We start from the raw sequence: 27,335 nt of genomic DNA, 5'->3' as shown, positions 1-27,335 counted from the left end.
GAACGTAGCTTTAAGGTAGTATTCTCGCGATGTGATCCAAAAATTAAGTCCCCTCGTGCGCTCGGTAACGATACTCTCACTTTCAATTTCCACTCTCGTTAGTGAGAGAGAACTATTGATTGATTGCTCTTGTTCATGGACGCAAGCGAAAAAAATGAGTACAGATAAATGCAGTCTAACGCATTTCATTGCTATCTCCCTTCGATTTATATGACGGATTGACGAATGTTTACGAAAATTGAATTCTTTTCGCGACTCTTTTCCAAATTAACGGTAAAAAATTATATGACTTTCCTTTCTCAACATCCGTAAAAAATGAACATTCATGTTCCTCCTACGAATGTTCATTTTTTATTAATATCTCACTGTTAGTTTAGGCCTTACAAAAACAAACGCGCCATTTTTATGAGCTTTCAATAGGTGTCACGTATAAAAAGTACAGCTTTTAGTGGAATACGTACACTTCAGTACTGAAAAGTCAATCTCATTATAATTGCACAAGTATGGCAATATTTTCTAGTACAATTTATAGTTTCAATTTCAAGAAATTTTTACTGTATTCAATTCGCGAGTGTACTACGTTAAATCCAGCAAAGACATAAATGAAAGATTCAATCATATTAATATTATTTAAAGAATTAAACAAGGCTCACTGGGAAGTTTCGCCTTCTGAATGCATTGTCACGAATTACAGGTCAGTGCTCATGTTACTGACAGTGCTCAATTGTATCTCAAAGGAAAACTGTGACTACTGAAAAACTACCATCTATACATACATATTATCTCTTAAAAAAATTACATGTTCATTCTCAACTTCTTTCATCAACTATTCATCATTATTATTAAGAGTAGTTATAAATGCATCGATTTATTCCATTGTCGCGGTTTGTTCTTTACTATATCTTTGTGACCCTAAAAAATAAGTAATTTTTTGTTAATATGTTGTAGTATATTACAAGATTATACTAAAATCTAATTACAAGTATATAACAAAAATAGAAAAAGAACTGTGAATCCACTAATAATTAAAACATATCATGAATGACCTTAATTCGCATGTGCTCATAAAGTTCAGTCACTTGCTTGTAGTCCTTGCCACACACTGGACACACAAACTGCCTTTCATCGTTATGTATAAATTTGTGAAGTTTTAGATGATGTTTATGAAGAAAAGCTTTGCCGCAAATCTAAAATGCAGCATATTTATAAATACAGAAATGTAAAAATGAAAAAAAGACAACCAAATGAAAAAAAAAAATTGAAAAAAACAATAACTATAATTTTAAAGCACATACCTCGCAGACATGTGGTTTATTGCCTGTATGTATCATCTCGTGCTGTCTTAGACCCTTTCTGTCACTAAAAAATGAGCGTGGCAATAATAATCGTTTACCAATAAAACTAAGCAATAATAATCATACCAATAAAACTAAGCATAGATATAGAATTATCAAATAATTACTATAACATTTGTTACTCACTTAAACGATTTATTACATAACCCGCATTGAAATGGTGTTTCACCTGCATAAGCTCTTTCATGCCTACGAAGATCAGATTCATTGTTATACGTTTTACCACACTGTCGGCATCTGTGAAGATTAACTTCAATATGAACATCTGTATTACTTCGTCTCAAAGTTTCCGAGGAAGTACAGGGCTCATCTTTATTATTAAGGAAGATGATTGTTATAAAACAAATATGAAAATGGTAACAAAACGGATAACTATTAAAATAATACAAAATTATTACAAAAAAACTATAAATATTAATTATGAAATATATAAATCTTACTGCGTTGCTGTACATATTCTCTTATGACACTACGCACTATTTCACTTAGAGGCACATCTTGCGAATAAGCTTTAAACATCATTTTTTTCATCTCTGAAATTCTTTAGGGGTATTTTACAATTAATCTTATTGTAATGTTCCTTAAACTCTTTCGTTCTCGTAACCTAAACTTTTTTGAACGTGTTTACTTTCAAATTTATTTATCTAAAACCGTAAGAAAATATTATTTTTTACCTTTGTGTGTGTGTGTGTGTGTGTTATTTATCAAGGATATTGTGTCACAGAGGATTGCCGTTAACGTAATTATATCTTCCCATTAAACGACCAAAAATTTTGCAAAACAATAGGAGAATACATTGTTATAACGATATCTATAAAGATCGATGTATCATTGTCTTAGATACAAAATTATAAAAGATGCGTGTACTTTTACATGCGAGTAGAGGATACTGAATTTCACGCTTTGCCGATAAGAATTGTATGAAATCTTTGTAGAAATCTGCCATTATTTTTTAGTGCATTTTACTGTTAAATTGTTGTATTTTATCGTTAATGATATTCTATATGTAATCAGGAGCGTTTATTCTAATATATGAATGTTTCGTAATTTTTTCTTATTTACATAAATAAAATATTAAGTAAAATATAAAATTAAAAACATGATACATTGAAAACAATGAAAATATTATAGTTAAATATAATTCAATCTGAGTACAAATTGAAAAATGTAAATAAGAAACAAGGTCATCAAGGTTAAAAGCAACATCTCATACAAAATATTAATAGGTATGAAAAATGAAATATTAAAAAAACCGTATAATTGCTTGTCATGTGTTAAAATCTGATAAACAGAATTAGTGAGAATTCAATGAGCAGCCAAAATGAATTTTTCTTTCGACGGTGAGAACGGATTGATTTTGAACAATAAAAGTATAACAAACAGATAGATATTACTAAAAGTAGAAAGGAAGAAACTAAATGATGTGCTAAAGGCAGACTACATCATAAAAAGAAGGATCTATAAAATTAAAATGACGCCTGACATCCCAAAATTGAAGCTTTAATGATTTAATAACTTACATGCAATGCTTAGGCATAGTAATTAAAATATTGAAGTACAGTTGAATTTCAAATTCTTAGCTGACTACTAGCCACGTCAAAATCTTAAGAACGACTGATTCAAGGTCTACGTATGTATAAATTTGTACGTATATGTATGGCTGCGTTCGGAAAAATCATTCGGGTGCCCCCATATATCGTCCTATCTTTGTTAAACATCGGGTGAACAACAACGATAAAATGATTCACGGGGACACTCGGGTGATGCTTCCGAACGCAGCCCTATACATATTATAGTAGTGGTTGAACAGGGACGGCTCCAGTTAATGCGGGGCCAAGTGCAAAAAAATACATGGCTGATTCTCGGAACTCAAAGAAATATCATTTCAACAAAGATAAAAACATATCGTTTAATAAAAATAATAATAACAATTTAAACATACTTTAAAAACATAAAAGTATTTTCAAGATCGCATATGTGGTATACACTACTAATAAACGAAAATAGGTCTTTATATGGTTGAGCGGGATCTTACAAATAATGCTTAAATCTTCGGTGTGAATTTATATACATATCCAATTATCTCTGCAAATGCGTCGAAATATATTCGGTCTTAATACGTATTTATTAACAAAACCAGTGTAGCAATATCAAAATTAAATTGACTAACAATTTAAACAATATTGACGCAAATGTAATAAATCAAATCAAGTGTATATGCAAATAAGATGCATGAATCAATTTCCTATAGACTAGCTAAGTTGCTATCAACTTAATTTGTTATCGTTTGCAAGCAATTTTCACGGATCAGCCACACACACACAGTCCCACAAAAACGTTTTTAAATTAATACCTATAGAGGAGAAGGTGGCATATGGAATTTCACAAGAGAAGTTTTACAACTGTCCGGAACCGATTTGATTCTCCATGAAGTATGTTGTTAAACACGAGAATCTAAGAGAGAGAGAGACACGTATTTTTTTATACGTGAAACACACACACCCCTTTGAAAAAAAACGGTATTTCTATTTATCCTCCACCTGGATAAAAATTATTATCACCATATGATAGCCCCCTTTACATCGTGTAATTTTGGTTATATAAATTTTTCTCTACACTTTATAGATTAGAAGATATTTCAGATGGACAAAGTTATTGCCCCACCCTGTATATATCATTATTATTCGAGGAAAAAAAAACGGTTTTGCTGAATTATTTAAAATTTATGTAAATACAAATCTGAAAATAATTTTTTTGGACCATCAGAATAATTATACATATATAGGATTTTTAAACATGAGAATTCTGTAAAATATTTTGACATTCTAGCGATCAGCTTGAGCATCCTACATAATTATTTGGTGGTCCAACAATATTATTTTCATATCGGTACATAACTAAATTTAGATACTTCAACAAAACCATTCAATAAAATTTTTGTATAATATGTATTTCAAAATGCTGGTGAAACGGAAAATGTCTTATATGACTAGTCTAACAATGAGAAAGGCGAAGGCATAAATAGCGAAATCGATATTTCGCGTAACAATCGTCGAGAGTGCATTCTCGTTTTTCGTCATATTACGAATTGTAATTTAATGCAGACTGTACATACCGTGGTGATTTCCCAAAGATCCGTTAAATAAGTCGCTATCTTTGGATTCAAACATCAATTTTAATTTATATCTTGTAAAATAAACCGTCGTAAGATAGGTTAGTTAATAACCCATATACTCTGGGATCAGCAGTTTTTCTTGTATCGATCTGCTTATAATAATTACGTTTTGTTGACGAAGAATGATATTTGTCTTTCGAATGGTTTATGAATCTTACATGCTATCCGGGATTGAATTTGGTATCATTCCTAATTCGCTGTATCTGATGGTCTACCTTCGTGCATCGGTTGGCAGGAGAGAGATCGCTTAACCGGTAGTTTTCATCGAATTAAGAGACTAATTAGAAAGTAGCGTTGTAACGTATTGTTAACGAAGGTTTCTGTCCGGTTGAATATGGAAACGTTGTAGCGATTAAATTGTTCTTCTTTAGCTTGTATAATTAAATGTATTTTTTTATCTTTTTATTCTCCCATTTTATTCTCCATATTTAAATTATTTTCGAAAATATGTTATCTCGCTCGGCATAGCGATAGGCACTTCCGGATAGACGCCTCCTGGCAATATTTTATATATTTAGTATCTGATAATAATTTCAAAGCACTTTAATTTATGTGTCACATTGCCAATAGTACTATTAAAAATGATCATAAATATCGCGGGCTTCGTTTCGGCTTCGAACGAGCACGGCCTACTCGCTTTCATTCATCCGACGTCCTTGCGCCACTTCTCTTTTCCGTAGGGGGGAACCATCACAATTGCACGCGGACAATGATTCGATATCGGAGAGGACTTAGAGAGACCTACCGCTGCGGTCTCGAAGGTAACGAGACGTGAAGCCGATACTCGAAGACCACGTTATACGTAAAAATGCTCTTTGTATCACGACGAGTGACGATAACGACGAGAAAGGACGAGAGGGCTCTCTCTTATGCGTAAGTGCACTGTAAACGAGCGTCTGACGTTCCCGAGCGACGCAGATTGAAATTGATCGATCAAAATTCTCGGCAACCGCGAACGACCAAGTCAGTAATTCGCGTCGCGAGGTCGTTGAGACTACTCCAACCCCGCTTCATAACCGGCTACTCGTCGCTGCCGGGTGTCATTGTTGTAATCGTGCTCGTCACCGATGTCATTTAGGGAGCGTAGGCGAACTACCTCGGGGTCGGCGAACAATGGCAAATAGTTGACTCGTTATTGCCGTTCATTCGCATGATGTGAATACCGCCGCGATCTGCTCGCGGCTATCAAACGCGAATCAGCGCGAACGAGATCGTTTACACGATGTTAATCGGCGTCGAAATTAAGGATTTATCATACCTATTTTTACAAATCACAATATTTGTACTTTAAATAAGCTATATACATATGAAAGTTGTGTTTATAACGTTCTATTTTTCTTGAATAACACGATTTTATTGTTTATTTACTTAATTTTTTATTATTTTTATTGTCATAAATTAAAATGAAGAAACAATGATAAGAATTTAAATTTTTTTTGTATAAGTATTTTAAGTGTCCAAAATGATTTATGCAAAGTTTCGTTGCGAGTCAGATTAAAATTAATTACAAAGATACAGAAGAAATAAATATTTTGTTTATTTATAGAGTAAACTAATCTCTATATCACAATGTAACTTTTCATAAATTATCTCGAATACTTACAGTATTTTTATTTAAAGAATTGAGATTTTTGTCAATATTTCATAATATAATTACAAAACAAAGAGTAACTCTCGAGAATGTCAAATAAGACAAAAACAAAATCGGGCTAATGAGAGTTTTTGCGCGGTAATTAGTGCGAAAACGATTATCAAATTTTTCAATTTATAAACTTTTAATCAATATATTATATAACGTGAATAATAATAATAATTACAGACGTTTCGGCTTCATTTCGAGCCATCTTTAGTGTGTTGAGCTTAAAAATTAATTTCTAGTTCTTTATTTCATAATATATTTCCATACATTTCTATTAGAATCCAGATAAAAAAATATTACTACTTATTGACATAACTTTTGATTCAAATGACAAAACGTCGCTAAATTTTTTATATTATTTAAATACGATCTAGAATAATCGGCAATTTTTTGATAACTTTTTCGTTATTTTGAAAATATGTGTAATACATTTTTAATCGTGAAGTAAGCGAACCGTGGGGCTTGCGAGCTAAGAAGGTTACGTCTTCGGAAGGATGCGGATGGAAGAGATCGGTGATTTAAACGGCTGCGACGAGATCATTATGCAAAATACGTTGCATGCCACGCTTTTGAGGAGTGCTCAAGTTACGTCATCGTAGATTTTATTTTCGGCTTGTCGCGCGAGATTGCCCTTGTCTTCTCGAAATTATATGCGCCGGAGTCACGTCCATGTTCCAAATCGCGGGATCACGTTTCTATCGATCGACTGTCGGTTATATATTCGCCGTACTTTACAATATTTGGATGTCTCTTCAATTTATCGCGTGTCGCATACGGAGTCCTTTGATCGTAACGACGGAACGTCAAAAAGAAAAATGTGTCGGTGGTAGCGGATGAAAAGTGGGCGAAGCTTGTGAATTTGTGCAACCGATACTCGCACGCGTTTTGTCATTTGGTTTTTTTTCTATTTAGACGGTACACGCGCACGAGTGGAAATCCGTGAGAAATTTCTATCTATACACCTCTAATCTACCCACGCCGGTTATGCACGCACACCTGCGTCGGCCGAGACAATGTTACAACGATTCTCCGCCGCGAAACTCTTCGTCCCTCTACCTTACATATATTAGTTTGACAAGTCGCCCACGCGACGTTCGTGTAGCAACAGCGGTCGATTCCGCGGATGTTCCACGAGAATTTCGCGATTCTCTCGCATTCGTTGAGGCGTGTTTTCCGCCGTGCACTTGTGCCATCGCTCGTCGCACTTTAGCACCCGAGTGACTCGCAACAGCGATAAAATAACTTGTACTCGAGACTTTCGCTTGGTGTAATTATTTACTATTTTTTTTTTTCCCAAAGGTTTTTCTCTTTGCCGTATAGATCAAACACCCCAGCACCGATGCAACTTAATTTTTCCACTTTATTAGCACCTTACTTTCTCGCAACAGAACAACTTTCTCGAAAAAATTACTCTAAAACTTATTGTAAGAATGTATTATTAATGTTTGACATGCCTAATGTATAAGGACGATACCGTGTGCAATTCTTCTACGCTCGTTTCCCAACGCTGACAGGCACCGTTTTCGCTTGCGTTTCGTGCCACGGCAGTCACGAGCCTCGTGCGAGCGCAACGTGCGAATTTAAAATCGGCGGCGATATAATTAACACGCCAATCAGTAACAAAGGATCGGTGCGCGCATGCACGTCGCTCTAATGACCGGCGATGCGCCGGCAATTAATGAGTCCGGCCGTGTACAGCCCGTTAATTATATAAAAGTTCACGCTTTCCTCGCTCGCGGCACGTGTCTCTTCTTTCCTCTTTGTCCGTCTTGTTTTTCCATTTTTGTTTCTCTTCCTCCGTCTCCCGTTTCCTCTTTTTTTTTTCCTTCCACCCGCGCCCACTTCTTTCATTCGTCGGTATCATTCCCCCGTGGTTGCACGCATAATTAGCCTTGTCGCGTATCATATTCGGCCACGGTTGCGTGCACGCTTCTTTGGTAGTATCAGCGGGATATTATCGTGATGCATCATTATCGGAGCGAAAGGGAGATTCCGTATCTATCTACTACGTCGCGCTGTTTCGCGGCAGAATTCGCGCGAATCAGCGAACGATTTTCCGTTTTCACATGAGTTTTCTAACGCTGCGACTTGTTACGGTACTTAACATCTATATAAACAATAATTTCATTATTTCTTGTACATTTATTAGATACTCAGAGATAGTATTGCGTCTCATTTGAAATAATTAATTCGAATATCTTTTTTCCACTCCAAGAAAGTGAACACTTAAATATTAAAGGATCAAATTTTCAATTAATTTCTTAAGGGGATGCTGGAGTGGCCAAATTGTCGGGATTTTGCAGATCGATATAAATCTCCGAATTTACTGAACGGAATCAAAAATTCTTTTACAGGCTTAAAGTAGACGCAAAATTTAGGAGTGCTGCAATAGACTTTATACTAAAATCGTGAAAAAAGTTCAAAACTTATATTTTTTCAACTCGTATATATATATATATAGAATTATTACTTGATGTTTCGTTAATACAAAAGTGTTATAGCTCGTATGGACCAAACGACAGTGCAGCACTCAATGTATTACGTGCACAAACAATACTGAGTTTATGAAACTAAGATTAAAAGTTTCAAAAGAAAGATTTATATCGATCTGCAAATGACGTGTATACAAATGCTGAGCGAAGACTCGGAATGATAAACAAAGCAATAATTGTGTCTAGCAGTAGGTGTTCGATCTTCTAAGAGATGGCGTTGCAATATGTTAGACAAGAACAAATGAATGCGTTTGAGCGAGACACAACGATATATAATAAATATAAGAAATGAATGAAAAATGTCACTATTATCGAATTTGGAATTAAAAAAAGTCTGTACTATCGACCTCGATCAAGTTCGGTCATCGATCCAGCATCTCCTTAAGTTGAATAATATTTTGCTATTTTTTATGTTTGTTGCTTTGTTATTTTGTTACTTTTTTATATTTTGTTATATTTTAACTTCCAAGTTTGTGTCAAAATGTGTTATTTAATTCAAAACATGTGATTAAAAAAATAACTAATCAACTTATCTAATCAATTCATTTCTTTGATTAAATTGTTCAGTTTCAAAATAAACGACATTTATCTTAACGTATACACATAAATAATAAATTAAATTTAAGTCAAATTAATATATTTTTTTAATTAAACTGTTTAATTCTATTGTTTTAGTTAAATTGATGACATTAAATACTTAGAAGCTAGAGTGGTGATTTATGAGAGTAATTAAAAAAAACTCAAATTGAATATAATTTAATACTATGAATTTAACAGCGAAGGATCTTAAATTATATAGCAGATGTTTATCAATTCATAAAAATCGCGACTCAGCTCGGGCCTTCTTGGAATCTATAATAAATATTCGAATCGAATCGCTATTTACTACTGCCTCGGGATGCGACTATTACGGGCCGCTATATAAGCCATAAAGTCTCCTCTTCGTTTGCAAGAATAGAGGCACCCGGATCCCGACTCGCAGTGGCGAGAAAAATGCGCCCGCACGTCGCGTAATTCTACGCTCGCGTAGGTGCGCGAACAATGCGTGCGCGCGTGGCGTGTCAAAAGACGACGATGCCACCGTCGGTTCTAACTCGTTGCTGTCGCAAGAGATTCTGCCGCCCTTCTTACGTTATTCGCGAAAGAGAGAGAGAGAGAGAGAGAGAGAGAGAGAGAGAGAGAGAGAGAGAGAGAGAGAATTAAGAGTAACATTACGTTACTCGCGTACCGAGAAGAAGCGCTTTCCACGCAATAGGCTGTACAGCAAGGACGCGTTAATCATGTTGCCATAATTAAAATTTCGTAGATACAAAATTTCGTGGTTTTCACAATCAATGCCGAGAAATTTCTAGAATTAATTAGTTGAGTTCAGCGGGCGTGCGATATTTCCATCCCGAGTATTCTCTGTTAGCATTCGGGTATCTTTCATAAATATCTCTTTCAATTGATGTTTCTTCATTATTCTAATTGTGTAATTAACGTTTTCACTGTGTGCAGAAATCGTTATCGTTAGACTTTCACGTTGATCCTTTGCTTTGAGTGGCACCTCGGGGTTTCCTCATTCGCGAAACATCGCTACGTATATATCTTTTTTTTTTTCGCTCGGTCTATAACGGGTGGCGTATACGCTCTGCTTACGAGGATTTCTAACATCACGGCTTGCTGCTCGCAAGACGGCCTTAATGGCCGAGTTGTATTAACGGCGCCTTACTCTTCTTTTTTCATTTTATCCAATTCATGAGAGAAAGCCCGCTCCGGGATGCGCACGTCCGTGGAATGAGTAGGTATATGAAAAGCCGTTGGCGAATTAGCGTCTGCATTTTTGATCGACATACTATTTTATTGTAATGCACGCGTTGTTTTGCGCCGTGGCGTTTTCGCAGGAAATTATAGGCTCGATTAACATTTTCGTAAGACAGGCAACCGACGAGCGGCCTCGTTAAATCGGTAAGTTGAGAACGTCGCGTGTCTTATTGCAATTTTAGACGTGATCGATGGCGATGCTTCTGAGCAGGAAGTACATATAATTACGACGATAATTCTTAATTATTATTTTGCTCGATACACCGCCAGTCGACGTGGCCTGAGATTCTTTTTCTTTGTATGCTATTTTCGGATTATTGTGTTATTCGGTCAGGGCGACTAAAAGTTCGCAGGGTATTGCGTATACAGCATATACCGTCAACCGTGCATATATCGAATCGCAGGATGATATCGGAATGTAACAATCACGTTACACCACGATTCGCTCGGCCGAATCTCCGGAGGCGCGCGGCGCGGAGATACGTACAGGTACAGGTACACGTGATGCACACGTGCTAGCCCGCTATCGATTTCGCGAGCACCAATTATTTTCCTCTTGCGCCGAGGACGTCTACCCCGTGCCGCCGGGGGTAGATGGGTGGCACCGCGGGGGGCCTGCGGACGGAAAGGGAACTCTGGCGGTTGCGATGGCGCAGGGCCACTGGCCGCCGAGGTCAAAGTACGCCGATGCACGGTTGAAAATCCATTAAGCGAGAGCGGGCCGTTCGCGGTATTGTAAAAGTATTTACCGCGCGTGCATTCGCGGCGACTCGCGTGATTACCACTTAATTGCGTTACCGCGCTTCTGTCCTTCCCCGAATGTCTGAATAGAGTCCGAGCGCTGAAAAGCGTATGGTGATTTGTAAAGTTAATTCACTAGCGATGTCAACGGCATGCGCCCGTCATATGAACACGGAAATTTAGAGTCGTGAACCAAAAATGCCTGAAACTGATATCTGAAACTTAGTCGTGGAGAGAACGGGAATTCGAGGCTGTATGTACGTAACTCCGATTATCCAGACTGTACGAAATTGCACTACTTTTCCGCGATTATTGTCGGCGTAGGTCGGTGACATATTACGGAATACCGCAACGGATGGTCTAATATAGCCGTCCTCAGTCGAAACCGCGCGTTCCATCAACATAGTTCGAGCGCAAGCGGACGATGAGTATAGAGAGTACGTGGTATAATTACGGGCTTGAGGTGTCCACATCGCGACGGGCGGGCGCTAATTAAGAGAATGTGTACTCTGAGTACTCATCCGCTTCTACTCTGGGGATAATTTGGGATAATCGCGTTATTCGCGCTCAGCTAGACGGACTTAGATTTTTTTTTTATCGCTATGCGGTGGAATGGCGGCGTATCGACACGGTCGTCTCTTGCCAACGACTGCTACGCGCCGTCGCAATATACTAATTGCGTTTTACGATCTATGAATATCCTTTAATTTCTCTCTCGCTATTAATGTCCCAGGTAATTATCTCGACGACCGAGCGAGATCCGAACGAAAGAGAAAGAGGAGGGAGATCAAGAAAATTAAATTCTTGAGAAAATCAGGTCCAAATTTTCTCACCGCGGAACTATCAAGTGCGAGGTCTTGCCTAATGTTATCCAAGTGTTGCGACTCTCGCTGCTGTTACCGCTGCAACTTTAATAGCAAGGATGCGCTTCCTCGTAGCTTGGTACGCGGCATTCTCCTAATTGGGTGTCGGCCACATACGTAATTCCGGAATTAAAAGTTACCGTACGTTTCGCCGTACGTATAATTAGCTTGATGTCGTCCGGTACAGCCTACATTGCGTTTACTAGGGTAAACGTGTGCCAACTCATCGCCGTACATTCAGCCTCATGAGCGAGAATCTTTCCCACAGTACTATTACGGAATTGTATAGCTCTTTGTCGGAAGATCTTTTAAGCGATTTCTAAACTAACAAACGGAAAATTCTATTTTACTTTCTCATATTTAATGATACAGCGCACATATATTTTGTTATTTTATAAATTAAATTTTACATTTACTTTTACATTAATTGACTTTTATAGTCTCTTCCTTGGTTCATTTTATTTTTTAATTTTAATTCGCTGAAAATGGTTCAAATATTGTGCTAAAACATACTTTATATTTTACGTAATCTCATGAATATATTTATTGTTTTTATTTTAAATCGCGTATTAATTATTTATCTCCTATTAGTTTTATTTCCTTTTTGATGATTGCTTTCGAAAACATTTGTTAATTAATTTATTGTTGAATTCTTATATATTCTTATATTATTTAAATCTTATTCTAATGACGAATTATACGTAATATTTTAATTAAACGAATAAAGATGGAGGATTACTTCAGCTTTTCTTTCTCCTCTTGATAATAGAGGGGTAGCGACACCGACCCTTGCACCTCTATTATGGCGTCCATCATCATCTCGACTTATACCTATTGGTTGAGTAGTGTATTGTTCGCCGAAAGTGTCTCTCCTATTCCCGAAGAACTTGCGGTAGGCTCGTGTCACGCTCGCAGGAATTTCGCTCGTCGCGTGACCAAAGTAACGATTGTCCCAACAACAAGGGATGTCCCTGCGTATAGATTTTTCGTAGACGTGCCACTAAGTTCGTCCATTTTCCTCTTTCTTTGCCTGGTTCCCTATCATTGTCATCGTTGTTGTTGACGTGCTCGGTTGTTCCATCTTTTACATCACCGGTAGCAGATACCTATTACTGCTTTCCGTGCTAGTTATCTTTATTGTTCCTAATTATCCAGTATACAGATGCAATTATCGTTCGCTCGCTTCGAAATTTTAACTCACGCAAAATTTGTGTGAGGCGACTTTATACATGCCTGATATGCGACGAATTATGGCCTGTATGATAAACGGTAAAATATAATTAAATTTTCTGTTTACTCACCACTACTATCTCAAATTGTGATGTCAAAAATACACATAATAAACATTCCTGTAAAATATATTAATATGGAAATATGTTTCAATAAAATAACACAATCGACTTAGAACCAATGTGTAAAATGTATACCGAAAATTCCTTTTGTTTTGTTAATTGATAAATAATCATATACCTGGAAATAAATTATGCGTAATAAAAAATGAAATAAGCTATGTTTGCAGCTATGACAAATTAATAACATATATAAATAAATATGATATAATTTCTTCTCAAAATAAGATTGTTTTCGGAATATTTTATAAGCCTATTTTATCGATTGCAAATGTTGTTTTATTGAAAAGTATTCAAATAATTTGCAAGAATTTTTATTCTGTGTTTTCTCGCTTCTAACGCCATATTCTGAGATAGTAGAGTGTGTGAACAGGAGCTTTAAGAATGTTTAATGAAAACTCAACAACACATAATTCCAGAAATGAGAGTAAAACGAATGGTGCAATCGCGACTCGCGCTTCAAATAATATGCCATTATAAAATTGTAAAAAGAAATATACTTGTTTTTCGGATACGTCAAATCGCGTTTAAAAGATGATAAATTTATACCGAGGGAACTTGACAGATGAAACGAAGAATCGATTTTACCAGGTCGTGGCTGGAAAGTTGAAGTTGTAGCTGCGCTACGTCATAGCGATATTCAATCTTCTTTATCTTCCGCTCATTCGTGCCCTTCGAGCTGTGCCAACACGCTTCCGCTTATCGAGCCCATATTTAGACGGACGTTTATTGCCATATTTTATGTGCCTGTCAGTGTCTCGACGACGCGGAAACGTATTTCTTTAACGATTGCTCAACAATTCGTCGTCGAAATGATCCTTTCTTTTCAATATCCCTATAAATGAGAGTTTCGCGTGTACTGAGAAGGCACCATTTATAAATATTCGGATATATATATATATATATATGCGATATCATTTTTAATTTACATCATTCTGAGGATCAGATTTTATATCTAACTAATCAACAGAAGAGATTCATTATTGTACTGAAAAGTCAATTTTATTATATTCTCTAAATCTAAATCAATGGCTAATCATTGAATATCCAAAGTATGTCACTGGTTGTCAATAAATTCACAATGCAATTCAACTAAAAAAAATCAATGAAACCTGGAATTATACATATAATGCTATAATTACTTATTAATTACATAATGCTCAAACTTCCTTTCTTTTTCAGTTGAATTTCATTAATAGGATACTTGGGACTGATAATCAATGATACTCACTAATTCAGATTTACGGAGTAAGCTATTTCTAACAGAAATTCTTTCGATTATTGCTAATATAAATAATCTTTTTTATTACGAGAAACGCTTCCTCGAACAAATGGCGAGGTGAATCCGCGCGATTGTTACAGAAATTACAGAAGTATGACGGAATCGAATTGTGTAACGAAAAAGAATGAGTCAGGCGTGTCTCCATATAGTGACATAGCGCATTGATGTAGAGGAAAACAATTGTTGTTTGCGCGCGATGAAATCGACAGGTCATAACATGCTGCATGGAATTGACAAACGCGGTTTTAACGCGTCCACGTATGCATACGTGGGATCTTGTGACTGCAGCTTGCCGTGAAACGCGGAATCTCTTCCGTTCAATAAATCATACTGCGAATTACCCAACTGCGCAATTCCACCGAGTGGCAATGCAAATCTGTCGTAAGTCATAAACTCCGTATTGAATTGGACCGAGCGAACCAAAGCACGTTAGTAGTTATGATCGAGAAATCTTCCTCATCCGACGATTAAAAAGTTAACTGACTCACCGATAAGTAATTCCGTCTTAATTGCACACTAAAAAAGAATAATGGAGTGAGCACACATTTTAATAGCACGTTGTTGCATCGTGACTGGTCGCCTGCAATCCTTTCTCCATTACAAGGATAGTACATTCTAAAGATATATCAAGTTGATTGTTAACGCTTAAGCCTCGATTGAGATAAATAACTATCTATTTAATTTCTCTTTATGTCAGAGTTCGTACTTTTCTACTTCGTTCTTACGTGTTTAACTATATTTATCTTGTGCATTGTGTTCTTATTTTCTATGACAAGTCTGTGATTCGTCTGAAAGCGGAAATCTCCCATTGCGAGTCCGCAACAGTCCGTCATATGTATTTTTTCCTGTCGTGAATCGCGCAATTCGCCTCCTTTCAAAACTAATCCGGAGTCCTGGACGATGCGCCGAGGAGGAAGAGCTTTCAAATTTCTTTCGTAACGAATCTTGAGCAAGTCGCGGCGCCGCCCGAGCGCGCTTATTATATACCGGGCCTGCAATTAGTTACGGCCGAAGATTCCGGCCAATTACGTTAACCAGGTTGACTCGCGCTATACAGAGCGCAAATGCGCGCGGATTACGTCTGCGTTCTCTTGCGGTGTTGCGCGCGAAGTCATCGAACAAAGCGAGGTGAGAGTTTCGCGAGATCTGTGTACACGGTGATCAGCCGATATTCGTGCACACGGTGCTCCATTAAGGTACATTAATCCGGCGGTAGGCATTTTATTTTTTCACGTAAACGGTCATCTGGAGCGACCGTTTTGCACCTCAATTAAAATCACTGTTACAACATATTATTGTTTTCCGATTTATTGGCATTTGAGAATATTATGAATATGAATTTACTTACCATTTTCTGAAAAAAGGAAGCAGAAACCGAACGAATAACTGGAATAAGCACATTAAAGTAGCTTATTACGTCAGTATTTCTAAAAAATAAATATTTTTATTGATATAACACTTTTGTATTACGATGGAATTGTATATTTAGAGATTCATAAAGAATAGTTACTAAAAAAAAAAAAAACAAAAAATATGTCTAAAAAGAAAGAAAATATAGTATTCTACAATATTTAATTTTAAAACATTGATATTTTTTCGCCGCGGGGGCGGAAATACTCTAGGTGACTATTTCCGAATTAACGAAACTTCTGTCAAATTCTGCGATGGATTTTACTATTGATTTTATAGTAGAAATTTGAAGAGCTATCACCATTTCTGATATTAACCATTTTTAACGCGAGTCATAAATAAAATGTTTATGGTATTATGAGCTGGTAAATTACAATTGTGTTACATTCTAGAGATATAAAAGAGATCTCATGTTTATCAGCATGTGCAGGTACCTTCATCGGTTGAAACTCATTGCTTTTATTCTAATTAGATAGGTACATTCCGCGCGCAATGACTGTCGACTTTATGCCCTGAATGCTATTTGGCCCGTAATTTTCTAGGATGATGTATATCGCTTGCTTAACAACGACACGGTCAAATCGTCGAGCTAATTGACTGGCGCTTTCGCGCTCCGCGAGAACATTCGCAACGAGAGCGCGAACCGGCCACTTTGCATCCGCCAAAGAGCGCTGGCCGTAAAATGCGATTTAAACTTAAAGCCGGATCGTCGTATCCAAGAATGTAATGGTGTATATAAATATTGCGAATCGACTACTGCGAGCAACCAGAGCTGCACGAATAAAGACGAGAGTTTATTACGTGATGATTGCGTATTATATACGCTGCAATCGTTGGAATAAATTACGTTATGCGTTCTCGAAAAAAGAAAAAAAGAATGCGATGCGATCCGTATAGGTGAGGTGCCCGAGAAATGTCGATCTCAAGGACAGAGAGATTGCGTCGAAAGGAAAGGATCCCGGTGAAGCAAAGAGGCGAGTGGTGTGAACAAGTTCGCTTCGAGACCGATGGATAATCGCGCGCGGAAAAACGATCGATTGATCGGCAAATGTCCGATATCTAATTGGCGGCGCGCGAAATTGACGGTCTTTGCGCGAGATCCGCGGCTATTCCATTACGCGTCATTATTGTTGCGACAGACGGCTCGGGGATCGGTTTCGCAAGAACGCGCGCGCGAACTTTTATCCGCGCGAACGGCCTTGCCTTTTCGCATAGCGCACGTTGCAGCCGCTGTCGATGTGTAGGTGTCACTTGCTTTCCCGCCTTGAAAAACCTTTCACTGTTTTGCGCACCTACATATGTACAGACACGTAGTAGACGGCCGCGTTAGATCATTGCTACAAAACTAGAGAGATCCTGGGGAACGGTGTGTAACTTGCTTCGTATAGAACTCAGCACGAGCGAGCGGATTCCATTTCGATCGCGTCGCCGTACCTATAGGGTGTTGCGGAGTCGCCGGATGTATTACGCACTATTATTGTTACGACGTGGATAATTGCTTAAAACTCACATGCGATACGAGTGGATCAAGTCTTGTCTCGGATGTATCGTGTGACGACATATCGACAAAGCGAACGCAGCCTCGTTTGCAAGGAACTTAATTAAGATATGAGATGATGCAGTCTTCAGGTAGCTTTCTTAATCTGGGAATAGTCATCTGGGATATTTTTACACCTCAGTTGTGAAAAAAAATGTGAAACGTAAAATATTGTTTTGTATGAATGTTATTTGACATATTCTCCTTTTTTTAATAACTATTCTTTACGAATCTTTATATAAATATCCAATTCAAAAACCCATAATAAATATTATATTAATAAAATCTTTATTTTTTACAAATATTATCATAATAAGCTTAAACCTTTAGCGTGTTTATTCTATTTAATATTCGTTTGGTATCTATTTCCCCCCCCCCCCAGAAAATTGCGGTCAAATTTATATCCGTAATATTCTCAAATATTAATAAATCGAAAAACAATAATATATAATACGTTGTTAATAATAATGATTTTAATTCGGATGTAAAAAAACCCAGGTGATTATTTACGTAAAAAAAACCACTGCCGAGTTAACGTTTGTCTCCAGTAACTCCGCTGATACTTACAGACGTTAACTCGTTTAATGAAATACGAAAGTTTTGTGCAACCTGTACTTCTTTCCTCACTTTCAAATCGATTTTTAAATATTTGTTGCGTCGTTAAATACACCGGATCTTTTTAATCAGTCGTCAGACGTTCTTTACGAATGCTAATTACGTCAACGACGGTCCGATCTTCGCTAATTAGGAAATAATTGTGTCAATCCTGCAGACTTAAAAAAGAGAATGCCTTTAATTTTGAAATGAACCTTTTCCCTTCGTATCCTTTGAGATAGTTTTGTGAATCTCGACCCCTCTTTTCTCCCCCTCCCACAGCTTTTTTTCTGATATGTTGCATTGATTCTACAGCATGCCAATGCATCATTGGTTTTTAATCATTTTACCACAAAACTTGACTCACGGTTTTGTTTCATTAATCATGTTTCATTGGCGCTTATTGACGATGTTTCAATGAAAATTCTGTTATTGTTACATTTATTACGCCATGTTGCAATTTCAGCAACGTACAACTATACTATACTTCGCAAAGTATATATAATCAAACAGCAAACAAACATCGTATTTGCATCCGGACGCGATACGCTCTAATTCTGTACTTCTATTTACATTTACCCTCACATTTACCATCTAATTTCATAGTATCATATTTTTGTAGAGAAGTAGAACTACGTTTGTAATGTACTTTGTCACAGTTCACGCGGGAGAATATATATTGAGTTAAACATATTTAGTACATTGTAGATATAAATTCAGAGATGAGTAGATTTAGCAAGTATTTGAAATACTCTTATCTGTTTATTTAAATATCTCTTAAGAAATCTTTGATATAACGTTTTATTTGTAAGTTTTATCTGATATCAATACATCTTACATCAACGTTAAATTTATCCCTTAATCGTACATTAATTATACATCGATCGTATATCTAGCACGGTATTTCTGCTTAGAACTCCGCTCAGATTTCCGAGAAAACGCTCGTTCCAGCTCGTTCGCGCATTGTCGTAGAAACGCGGCAAACTTTCATAATAAACACCTCGATAGATATCTCGATACATGCCTCGAACACTGGCCGCAGAACGACCTTCAACTCTCGCCGATCCCTCCGATAAATCAACTCGCTAGAGTTTCGACAGCCAATTCTAGGAATAATCATCGCACCGTCACGTTCACCCACATTTCACGCGGGTCATGACTATAAAATCATTTCCCCCCCCCCCCCCCCCCCCCCCCCCTACAACGCCGCCCAATTCACTTCATCGAGCACTTTGATTTTTCACGAATGCGCCATCGACGGACGCTTCGTTTCATCGTAGCCATTTTTCTTTTGAGTTGCCACTCCCTACCCTGTTCCTACTTTCTGTTACAGATCTCATATCATCTATAGGCATCGCGTTCATCCGGTAACGACGAGGATGTAGCCCATGTGGGGCTTTTCAACGAGAGCGAACCGCACGAATTTCAAGTCAAGACGATGATGATGCGCGCGATACAGGGAAGAGGAATTGACCGAGGGAAGAACAGGTCAGCGTAGAAGAAAGAAGGAGAGATTCCTCCTTGCTTACTCGCGAGAGAACACGCCGGATGTTATCGCGAGACTGATAAAAACACTGCCAGGAGTAATGACGAGCTAGATTGCCGCTTCGTCCGCTGAACCGTTCCTTGGTCGATCTTAGCTTTTGCTGCTCACTAACTGCCCCTCTACCTGCCCCCCTTCCTGCCCCCTTCGTGTCAGTCCTGCCTTCGTCACGTATATACACGTACACGCTTATATTAATATATACACATCCGTTCTCTCCCTCGAGAGATCAAAGACTGAAAATAAAAGGTGGCGACATGTTGGGCGTGAGTCAGCCGGGCAACACGCCCTCGAGCTTGCGGCACTCGGCGAGCTTCTCGTGCTTGCAACGCGGCACCGCCGGCGAGGGTCATCGCGCGAGGACCTCAACATTGCTGCAACAGCCGAGTCTACAACTGAGCAACGGTCATCATCAGTACACGTCCAGCGGCCAGGCGGCGGCAGCTGCGGCTGCGGCGGCCGCGCATTGCTCCCTCCTGCAGCATCACCAGCAACAGTCCCGCGAACCGTTCGATCCTGTCCTTCAGGATGGCAACGATTACGGCTTCGTGCGGATCCGACCACGGTTGCGCAGCACGAATGCAACCTTGTATCACGAGGAGGAGGTGGCAGCCGCGAAGAACGCCCTGAGGGAACAGCGCGACGCCGCCGCGTTTAGCGACCGAGAATGCGATTCCAACTTCAGGGACTGCCCGTTGAAAGTCAAGGATCACCGCGACCTCTCGCCGAAGGGAACTGCCAAGAACCAGAATCCATTACGAGGCGCGTTAATTCTTTTTACTTCAACATCATCCTGGTGGAAGGCCCGACAACGAGAGGAACAGCTACATGCAACTGGCGGTGGCGCTGCCGCTATCAGCGCACCGTCATCAGAACGGAAATGGTCGGGTACTTCGATGGCGTCACCCTCGAATGAGAGAAAGTGGCCGTCCTCGATGACGTCGCCTACGAATGAGCGGAAGTGGTCCGTGGGTAACAGTCTGTTGACGTCACCGTCGAATGACAGGAAGTGGAACAGATCCTCGGTTTCATCCACATCGACGAACCAACAGGATCGGAAATGGCGATCCCTTGGCGCACTTTTAAGGACTCCCGTCGGAGCTAGCAGTAGCTCTCACGTCAATCAGAATTCCTTGTCTCATAATATGAGCATATCCATGATCGAGGGTGATCACTTTCGCGAAGAATCGCGCGGATCGAGCTGTAAGACGCGCTACCAACAACCGACGTCCTACTCGGCACGAGTGTCTCGTGTCAGTAGAGACGTTTACCGGGAGAACGGAGAGTTTGGTCAAATTGCTGGCAAGTCGAAGGTCAGCCGCAGGTTGTACCAAGATAGCGAGCCGGCAATCGAGCTCGACGAGAGACACATTACGCAGCGTAACCGACATCAGCTGGATGACTCCGAACAATGCAGGAGCATTAGAGAAGGACGCGACCATTGCAGAGCCGCGGAACAGAGCGTTGTAGAGACTCGCGGCACGACCTCCACTACACGATCGAGCCGTGCACAAAGCTTTTATCTTCTGGACGACTTCCTGCGGCCGCAGCCGCAGCAGCCGAGCAACAAGTGCATGTTGAATCTGTACATGTCCCCGTCGCACGCCGTCAAATGCGGCAACGAGTATGGTAGGTCGTGCGAGGTCAGGCAGGCGACCTGCCAGCAAGCGAACGTCAGCAGCAATATTACGCCGCCGCGACGCCACAACTCGAGCTCGGACAGCCTCGAAGTGGCCACCAGTCCGCTGCCGCCGCCGGTGCCGCCGCCGCCGCCTCATCAGGCCGCCGGTAACACGCGGGACCGTGAACGGAATGAGAACCCGAAGGAGGCGAGTAAGGACGTGTGCCCGTGCAAACTATGCTGGACCAATATGCAGAGATCCCTTGTGGAAGAGGTAAGTGAAGTCCCCCTCGAGGGGTGCGCCGGACAATAATTGAGTCGTTCGTCACGCCGCGTACTCCACGCTCGGAGATCCGCGGGAGATTCCGCTTGAGAAATGAGGCTATGATTAAGGGACTTTGACAAAGGATCGCGTTGGACGGAGGTCGCCGTCCCCGTCTGGCCGATTCATATGTACGAACGTACAGGCCGTCTCCGACCAATCTCGTTCATACGCCTTTTACATACATTTACTCTTAAGTAAAGCATTCTTAAGTAAAATTAAGATTTTAATAGTCAATTTTAATGAGGGATTATTGAATTTTTATATCCTATTAGATGTAGTTCTTATACGCTAGCATCGTTGGAAGATGTATTACCAGTATGAAATAAAGCTGAATTTACACACAGAAAAATATATACTGTACACAAATAATATTTGCTTGTTTTAAAGTATTTCAAAAGTTCATTTATATTCATAAATTTGTCATAAATTCATCACAAGCATTAAATTTATTCAAAATATATTCTGAATCCTAGTAAGTTTAATATTTCAAGAAAATACTGTATATTCAAGGTAATACTGAAGATTATTAAAACAAATTGGATTTGCTTATTATATGAAGTCGCTTTTTTGATCAATTTTATAATATTCTTTAAAAGAAAATAAATTCTTGTTTTGGGTACATAATAATGAGTTTTATAAAATTTGTAATAAGTATGTTTTAAGACTAATAATATTCTTTGTTAAAGATAACCGTTACTTAAAGGAAGAGAGTAAATTGAGTATAATCACTTTTCTTAGTAATAGAATAATATTTTTCTGTGTATAGATATATGTAAGTTACGTACGTAAGAAATTTTGCTTACGACTCTTTCGTACAATTTGCAGCCGATTTTAACGAAAATACCGGTACATATACAATTATGAATTGTAAAACGAGCAATAAACGATGAATAGATAACGATGAATTGTTTGAACGAGCAATAAAACGGAATTTTTTTGTGTAATTTCAATGAATCTGACTTTGATAGAATTTTAATTTGCGGCTTAATATCGTTGAGATATCTAACATTTAAAGACTATAAAGTAAGGAAATACTTGTTCGGATACATAGTGGAATCCCCCCTGAAAGAAATCGATACGTCTGAAAGAGAAACCGAATAAGCGACACGGCATTTCGCCTAGACGGGGAATTGGCCGGCTCGTTGAATTTTATCGTAATCGTTATCCACGATGTTTATGTCGTGGCGAGTAACTTTCACCCCGACGTGCGCCACGACTCCACGATCGCGCGAAGATAGACGTCCGGTCGCGAAAAAGTCCTCGCCGCGGGTCGTCAGAAAAGTCTCCCCCGGAGAGAAGGAAGGAGAATCGACTATCCTCGACTGTCCGGTCGTCCGTTGCGTCGACGTATTTCTTTACCGGATGACTCGCCATTAACTCGCCTTTAACTCGTTCTGCGCCGTTTGCCGCGCCGAAACGAGCGATCCTAACGCCTCTGTCAGGATCCCGCTTTACGACCGTTTGCGTGATCGGTAGCGCGCGATTTGATAGAGATGACGACGGGATCCCCGCTTCGTGAAACACGCCGTAGTTAGCAGAGTTCGATTGGAGAAAGACGAGTTGAAGAGTTTAACCAAGAGCGGTGGCTTCATAAAATAGCATCTTATCTGTCTTATAAATTAATTTTCATGATCTCAAGGCAAGACTCGCACAACGACCTCCGTGCTTTGATATATATATATATGTGTGTGTGTATAATTTATTGTATTATATTATCTAGATTGTATTATCAGATACAAAATTTTTTAAAAGAAATTTAGGGCTTTCTAACGGGATAAGAAACCGTTGCAATTTTTTTAATATTACTAAATTTATCGTTGAACTTTCGACTGATAAATCGAAGCTGAGAGATTCGCGAAGTAGCATCGAAGATCGCGATGTCGCGCGATAAACGCGGTTGGGAGATTCAATCGAGCTTTTATCTTGCGTGAAAGGCAACGCGATTACATTGATCAGCAATCGTTGGACAAGAATTCACATCGTGTATTATGCGGTGACAGACGGAATAGATGAATATAGAGACGGTGTGCACTTATCCTCGACATCTTACGATCGCGTGATTATTGCGAGTAACCAGAAGCATTTCGAGCGTGATACACGTCGTACGATAAGAATAATACACGAAATTAAGTTTTATTCTGCATTCAAATTGTGTACAATCGCAAGTCAGATCACTGCTTCATAATTTTTAGTATTAAATATCTTAATAATAGAGTTGCAAAAAAGATTGAAGTTTTATTAAAAAACTCACTACTTTCTACATTTATAACTGATGTTCAATATTTGCAATTTATTGATTTGTATATTTAACTGACATTTGATAATTTTTACATTAAAGATGGTCTAATAGAGGTTGAAACGCTTGTATATTTGGAATATTTTTTAGTATTAAATTTTAGTCGGCATATAATTTTTAGTATATTAAAACTTAGCTTGATTCGTTAACGTAAAATCTATCATAGCTATTATTGTGCTTTCATTTGAATTTTATTAAGGTTTTTTATTTAGAATTTCACAGAAAATAAGATTTTATCCATGTTCGTTGGTGAAAAAAGGTAATTGCAGTTATACGAGATCCAGTTCTGTCGAGTCTCTAATTTAGTCGAGCTCGACATGCAAAACGGCAATATATGCTGGTAGTATATCTCAAAACGCGACGTCCTATGTACAGATCGAGTTCATCGACATGCAGCCACTTCTGTGCGTAATCGATAGTGTAGGGTCTCCTACGAATAGAATTGTAATGCGCATCACAACACCGTCCGCATCACAAACCTCCAACCGGTATCGATCCTATGACCCGAGGAAGGCCTCACAGACGAAGAACCACGTCGAAGAACCACGTTTCTCTATTTGCTCGATTGAATCTAAGCAAATATGCGGTAAAGCTACGCACTCGTGCGTATGCGGAAGGACAAAGGGAAAAAATGCACATACACGCATAACTTTCAAAGACGTGCCTGTGGCGAAATCGAAGATAATTTAACGAAAAATCGTTGTATTATTAATCATGAATTTATATATAGAGCAATTTTTCTTTTTTTTGCAACTAACGATACTTAGGGCGGTATTCATAGTCGGTTCTTATTTCAAGACCGTCTTAAGTCATGTCTTAAGACGTTAATGCGGTCCTCTGATTGGTTCGTTACATCTCAAGACTGAACTCAAGACGTCTTGAGTATAAGAACTGACTATGAATACAGGCCTTAGGTCCAATTTTACAACTCATGGTTAACTTTTAACTGAGGTTTATAACTTATTCCTCATCTCTTTCTAATGCTAGAATTGGAAAGAGATGAGAAATAAGTTGAATCTCGGTTAAGAGTTAACCGTGAGTTGTGAAACTGGCCCTTAGTGTTAAATACACTGTAGATATATCGCAGACTAAACACGATGCTGGCCTCAAGATTCTAGTCTTTCGTTCATTCGAACTTTGGTCACGAGGTCGAACCAGCGATGCCAGTGGGTTACAAGTTCACACGCTTTCCGGTTCGTGGCCCATCGCATATCGCACACGCACGCACAAACCCGACGGCTTATCGCCGGGGATAAGTGGAAGCACGTGCTGGTGTGCGGGGGGTACCTACTGTTTGAATTGGACAGCCGCCCTGCGGCTTATCCTCGCCCTTTTCTTTCCTCGCTCTGATGAGCGTGTGTCGAACGTCCGTTCGTTATTTTTAGGACGCGGGGCACACGCGGCGTGCCAAAGGGAGGAAGTCGTATTTCTAACCTTCCAGTATCTGCTCTATTATTAGTGAATGCTGGAGAGGTACACTGGGCTTAAACTGGGTTTCCGTTTGATTTTAAACACCGCGCATTCAACGGAGAAGCACCTCCAGGCGCTCTGCTCTCACCACTACTTGCTCGGCTCTTCTTTCTTTCTCTGTTTCCCTCGTCGTTGTTTCCATTCTCTATCGTACATTTTCAGAGCGCGCACGTTTCTCGCACGATGGTTTCATCCGTATAAATACGACCGTATATCCGCAGATTTGTTTGCGGTCGCGCGTACCTATTAGTCGTACTGTTTCAACCGTGCATTACCTCTCGAATGTTATTAGTGAACATTAGAGTTATACCCGCGGGATTACCGTATGTCTCTGAATATTGATGAATGTGGGGACATTGGAGACGTTAATTGTATCAGGGGGATGAATGTAATTCCGATCTGAGAATCGAATGTCCCTTTAATGACTACAAATTAGATCGTTAATACACTATTGTGTAAATTTCCCATACGGTTCTCTCGTTTCTCATTTTCCGATTATGTAAGAGGATCATCGTTCTACGAAATGAAATTACGATGACCATGAAATTATCGAAGATTCTCTCAGATGCGTATTTTAGTGTTTCTCACGGTCGGGACGCTCGTTGCCGGCTCTTTTAACTCTATAAAATCGAAACGTCCTAGGTCAGGGACGCGTAACCTACGCATCCGGTTCAGACGTGTGCGGTTTCACTGTCGTTGAAAGACATGCAGATTACGGCCGTCTGTGGACGGAAAATTATTAGTGATATTTATACGCGGAGAACGTGACGTTAAATTTATATGATTTCGCGCATGGCAAAATGAGAGTCGCGGATATGACCGTGAAGAGATTTCATAGAATTACATAAACTGGTGGCGTAACGACACCGTCGTGAAAAGAACGGACGTAAACGCACGATATTCTTTTTTTCGATCTTTAAACGCAAGTCCAAGTACGCTGCGATAATCGAAATGCATTAAAACCTGTTTCCACCAATGTAGATTAACTTTAATCTTGATTGCACTTACTCTTCATCTTTTTCTAGTTCTAAGAACTAGGAAGAGGTGAAAAGCGAGTTGAAAGGAGATTAAAATTAATCTGCACTAGTAGAAATATGCATAAGAAAAAGACAGGGAATTTTGATAAAAGAAAGAGTTTCTCAGAGAAGTTCTATAATTAAATAGCATATCTCGACATTGAAAGAAATTCCCTTGCAATTTCAACGATTTTCCTCGCACAGTTTCGTCGACTGACGGCAAATTACGTATCGCGTACGTGAGACGTGGAGTTGACGCGGTTAGACGACTCACGATGATGCACGCGAAAGACCGGCGACAGAAGTGGCGATGACTACGAGTACGACGGGAGAAAAGAGCATATCATCAGGTATGCGGCTGCCGTATGTCGTACAGACACGTGCAAGGTGCAGGGAGGAAATAATCTAACACCACATCTGAAATAGAGCAAACCGGTCGCCGAAAAAACACTCGTCTGTGTTATTACACAGAATGTATTTTCTAATACGATTAGCTTCGTACATACGGTTTGCAGAAATATTTAAAAACTTAGTTAGATACAGATTTGAAAATAATTTTGTTGATAGTATTATATTATGGAAATTTAGGGGAAATTTTTAAATTCACGTTTTGGACAATCCCTGGATGCGATGTGAAGTTTGATTAAAATTTTGATATTCTTTCAAAAATTTATCCACGTTTCTTTTTACAACGATCAAACAATTTTGTCATTTTGTACATTATTTAATATCATATTTGTATATCGTTTTATCAACTGTGTAAAATTTTACTTCATCGATTTAATATGAGTTATTAAAGAGGGTCTTAACCGCGGATCGAAACA

The 27,335-nt window shown here is 38.9% G+C and overlaps 1 protein-coding gene across 2 annotated transcripts in view; it reads left to right on the top strand.

Moving 5' to 3' along the window:
- The window catches only part of LOC108728987 (uncharacterized), a 187,805-nt gene that overhangs the window by 51,146 nt on the left and 109,324 nt on the right, over positions 1-27,335 (top strand). For both annotated transcript variants that reach the window (XM_018457859.1, XM_018457858.1), the window contains exon 2: positions 19,574-21,678. In XM_018457859.1, the coding sequence (XP_018313361.1) occupies positions 20,041-21,678 (1,638 nt within the window). In that variant the 5' untranslated portion in view covers positions 19,574-20,040. The remainder of the gene's footprint in view (positions 1-19,573; positions 21,679-27,335) is intronic.

The sequence above is a fragment of the Mycetomoellerius zeteki genome, unplaced genomic scaffold (genome assembly GCF_001594055.1).
Source record: "Mycetomoellerius zeteki isolate Tzet28-1 unplaced genomic scaffold, Tzet1.0 scaffold69, whole genome shotgun sequence".
Classification (NCBI taxonomy): Eukaryota; Metazoa; Arthropoda; class Insecta; order Hymenoptera; family Formicidae; genus Mycetomoellerius; species Mycetomoellerius zeteki.
Note: the sequence above shows the minus strand (reverse complement) of the source record. Positions and strands in the feature narration are given on the sequence as shown.